Source organism: Photinus pyralis, unplaced genomic scaffold (genome assembly GCF_008802855.1).
Source record: "Photinus pyralis isolate 1611_PpyrPB1 unplaced genomic scaffold, Ppyr1.3 Ppyr1.4_LG2, whole genome shotgun sequence".
Taxonomy (NCBI): Eukaryota; Metazoa; Arthropoda; class Insecta; order Coleoptera; family Lampyridae; genus Photinus; species Photinus pyralis.
Window position 1 is genome coordinate 37,275,470 of NW_022170403.1, and position 2,574 is coordinate 37,278,043.

The 2,574-nt window shown below is 38.0% G+C and overlaps 2 protein-coding genes across 2 annotated transcripts; one reads left to right on the plus strand and one right to left on the minus strand.

Annotated features, from left to right (window-relative positions):
• LOC116163614 lies at window positions 1-2,117 on the plus strand. The gene is made up of 3 exons (XM_031477637.1): window positions 1-274; window positions 332-429; window positions 1,420-2,117. Exons 1-3 carry the CDS (start codon window positions 28-30, stop codon window positions 2,011-2,013), a joined length of 939 nt encoding a protein of 312 aa, XP_031333497.1. The 5' UTR covers window positions 1-27; the 3' UTR covers window positions 2,014-2,117.
• LOC116163613 lies at window positions 421-2,574 on the minus strand. Its single transcript, XM_031477636.1, has 2 exons — window positions 2,113-2,574; window positions 421-1,295 (listed from the first exon to the last, which is right to left on the minus strand). The coding sequence occupies exons 1-2, from the start codon at window positions 2,542-2,544 to the stop codon at window positions 480-482; spliced, it is 1,248 nt and encodes a 415-aa protein (XP_031333496.1). The 5' UTR covers window positions 2,545-2,574; the 3' UTR covers window positions 421-479.

The following is a 2,574-nucleotide window of genomic DNA, read 5'->3' on the forward strand; positions in this document are numbered from 1 at the left end:
CGTAGTTGTGCGCATTCCTGCAACACAATGAGTGAAATTGAATGGAGTCGGGAGAAAACACTGCAATTAATTAACATGTATGAAACAAAATCAGAATTGTGGGACGTGAAAAACAGTAATTACCATTTACGAAATAAAAAACATGATGCTTGGAAGAACATAGCAACAGAAATGGAAAGCGACGTTGAAGTAATAAAGGCGAAAGTAGCATCGTTGCTGTCATCGATGAGAAGAGAAAAGGCCAAAATGAAGAATTCTACAGGCACGGGGAAAGGTAGTATTTTGATTTTCTTTTGATGTCCATTTTAGCTAATTGTGTATACATATGCAGGTAGAAACGAAATATATATAAGCAAATGGTTTGCTTTCGAAGCCTTTAAATTTTTGTGGGATAAGGACAGTGTAAAGGGCTCAATAAATACAGAAACGGTAAGTTCAGATTATATTTATTTCCAGCCTACTTACATAGTAGCATTTACCTAAGCATATTTATCTTGAAATGATACAGCACCATTCGACGAAAAATACTCCGCTAGTTCGTTCCGAATTTGTTGTGCATTTAGAGGAGATTTTCGCGGTAGTCTTCTGATAGGCAAGAATGAATTTTCAGGATTACCGTCACGTCGCCATGTTCCTTCTATTAATAAACCATCCTCTTCGCTATCAAATGTTCCAGGCGGAGTATATATTTGATTTGAGTTTCCGCTTCTTAAAAAATTATGCAAGTAAAGAGTGGTTAAAACAACAAGCCGTGCCTTCTCAGGCTCCAGTAATAGTGGTTTTCTCAAAACCCTAAAAACAGCGGACAATATGCCAAACGCGTTTTCGACAATTCTTCGTGCTCGTGACAAGCGATAATTGAAAATTCTTTCTGGTGTACCTTTGTCATGTAAACCTGAATAAGGCTTCATAATGTTGTCATGCAAGGCAAAAGCATCGTCAGCAACAAACACATAAGGAATCCGTTTCTGTCGGCCAGGAAGAATCCGTGGTTCCGGAATGGGAAGTTCTCTCTTTTCGATTTTTCTCCATAATAAACTATTTTTAAAAATTCCCCCATCCGAAATGCGACCCTGACCACCAACGTCACAAAAAAGAAAATTGTATTGACCATCTACCAAAGCAAGTAGTACTATACTGTGAAATGATTTATAGTTGTAATATTCGCTTCCACTCTGTATGGGTGCTTGTAACATAATATGTTTCCCATCTAACGCCGCTAGGCAATGAGGGAAATGCCACACGTCTTCGAAAATTTTGGAAGTTTGTGTCCACTCTTCTATAGTAGATGGCATCTGAAAATGTGAAATACACTGTAAATTCAGTACTATGGTCTATGAGTACACAAGCAGTGAAATCCATAAAAATTGCACTACCTATACTATTCTACACACGCCATTTAATAAAATATTTTTCTAGGACGAAGAAAGCACTACTGATGAAACTTTCAACAATTCAGAATCGCAATGTGTAGACAGAGAACCTCAATCAGTTGTAGCAAATGATGAAATCGAATCGGGTAGTGTAGTTTCCGTTGGGACAAGTCCTCAAATCCCAACAGCAAAACGTAAAATTTTTGTATCTCCCAAGAAAATACTTCCGAAACGAAAATGTGTACAAGAAGATCCTAAAGTGTCTGCTGCATACGATCTGCTTAAGAAGGTCTCAACCACTCCAAAAGACGAGTGTCATACTTTTGGTCAATACATAACAACACAGCTACAAAAAATGGATGAACGCACCCGAGCTGTTACAATACACAAGATTAATAACGTTATATTTGACGCTGTAATTGGAAGATACGATAATGGTAGTGGATCCAATACAAGATCCTCGGCATCTACACCTTCCTCTTCACATAGTTCCGGAAATATTGGGGCCGCCGATCACCTTTTATTCAATGAACAGTATCAGGATCCATTTTCCCAAGACACCCCTCAACCAAGTCCAAACTCACAATCTCAGGATTCATGGGGTGCTGTACAACATTATTACAATACATTCGCGCCTTAAGCAGTGATTACAAATATTCTCGTTTACAAATTTTGTTGTGATGCACACACACACACACCTTTTATGGATAACACTACGAATAAATGCAATATTTCTTACCTTTACGTAGTCTTTCAATGCGTCACACAAAGCTTGGCACACTTCAGTCACTATGGTAGATATGCTCTGTTTAGAAATTTTGAACAGGTACATCAAACTTGTGTATGAATCCCCAGTTGCCAGGAATCGTAGAGTAACTGCCAGTCTCTCTTTAACAGGAATGGGTTGTCTGAATGTAGTTTCTTGCTTCGCTATTTTATGCCCAATTAGATGTATCAGATATTCAAAATCTTCACAAGATATACGGCAAAAATTTTTGAACTGTCCAGTGCGTGACAATGATAAATCGTTCAACAGGTTGCTGCCACTATAAATATTGCGACTTTTAAATAAATTCGTCATCCAATAGCGTCTTCTCTTGCGTTGCTTTTTCTTTATAGCGTCGCAAAGAATAATAAAAGCTGCTGCAGAGATTTGCACATCATCATCCATGGTCACTCAAAAATATTCACCCGTTCAATT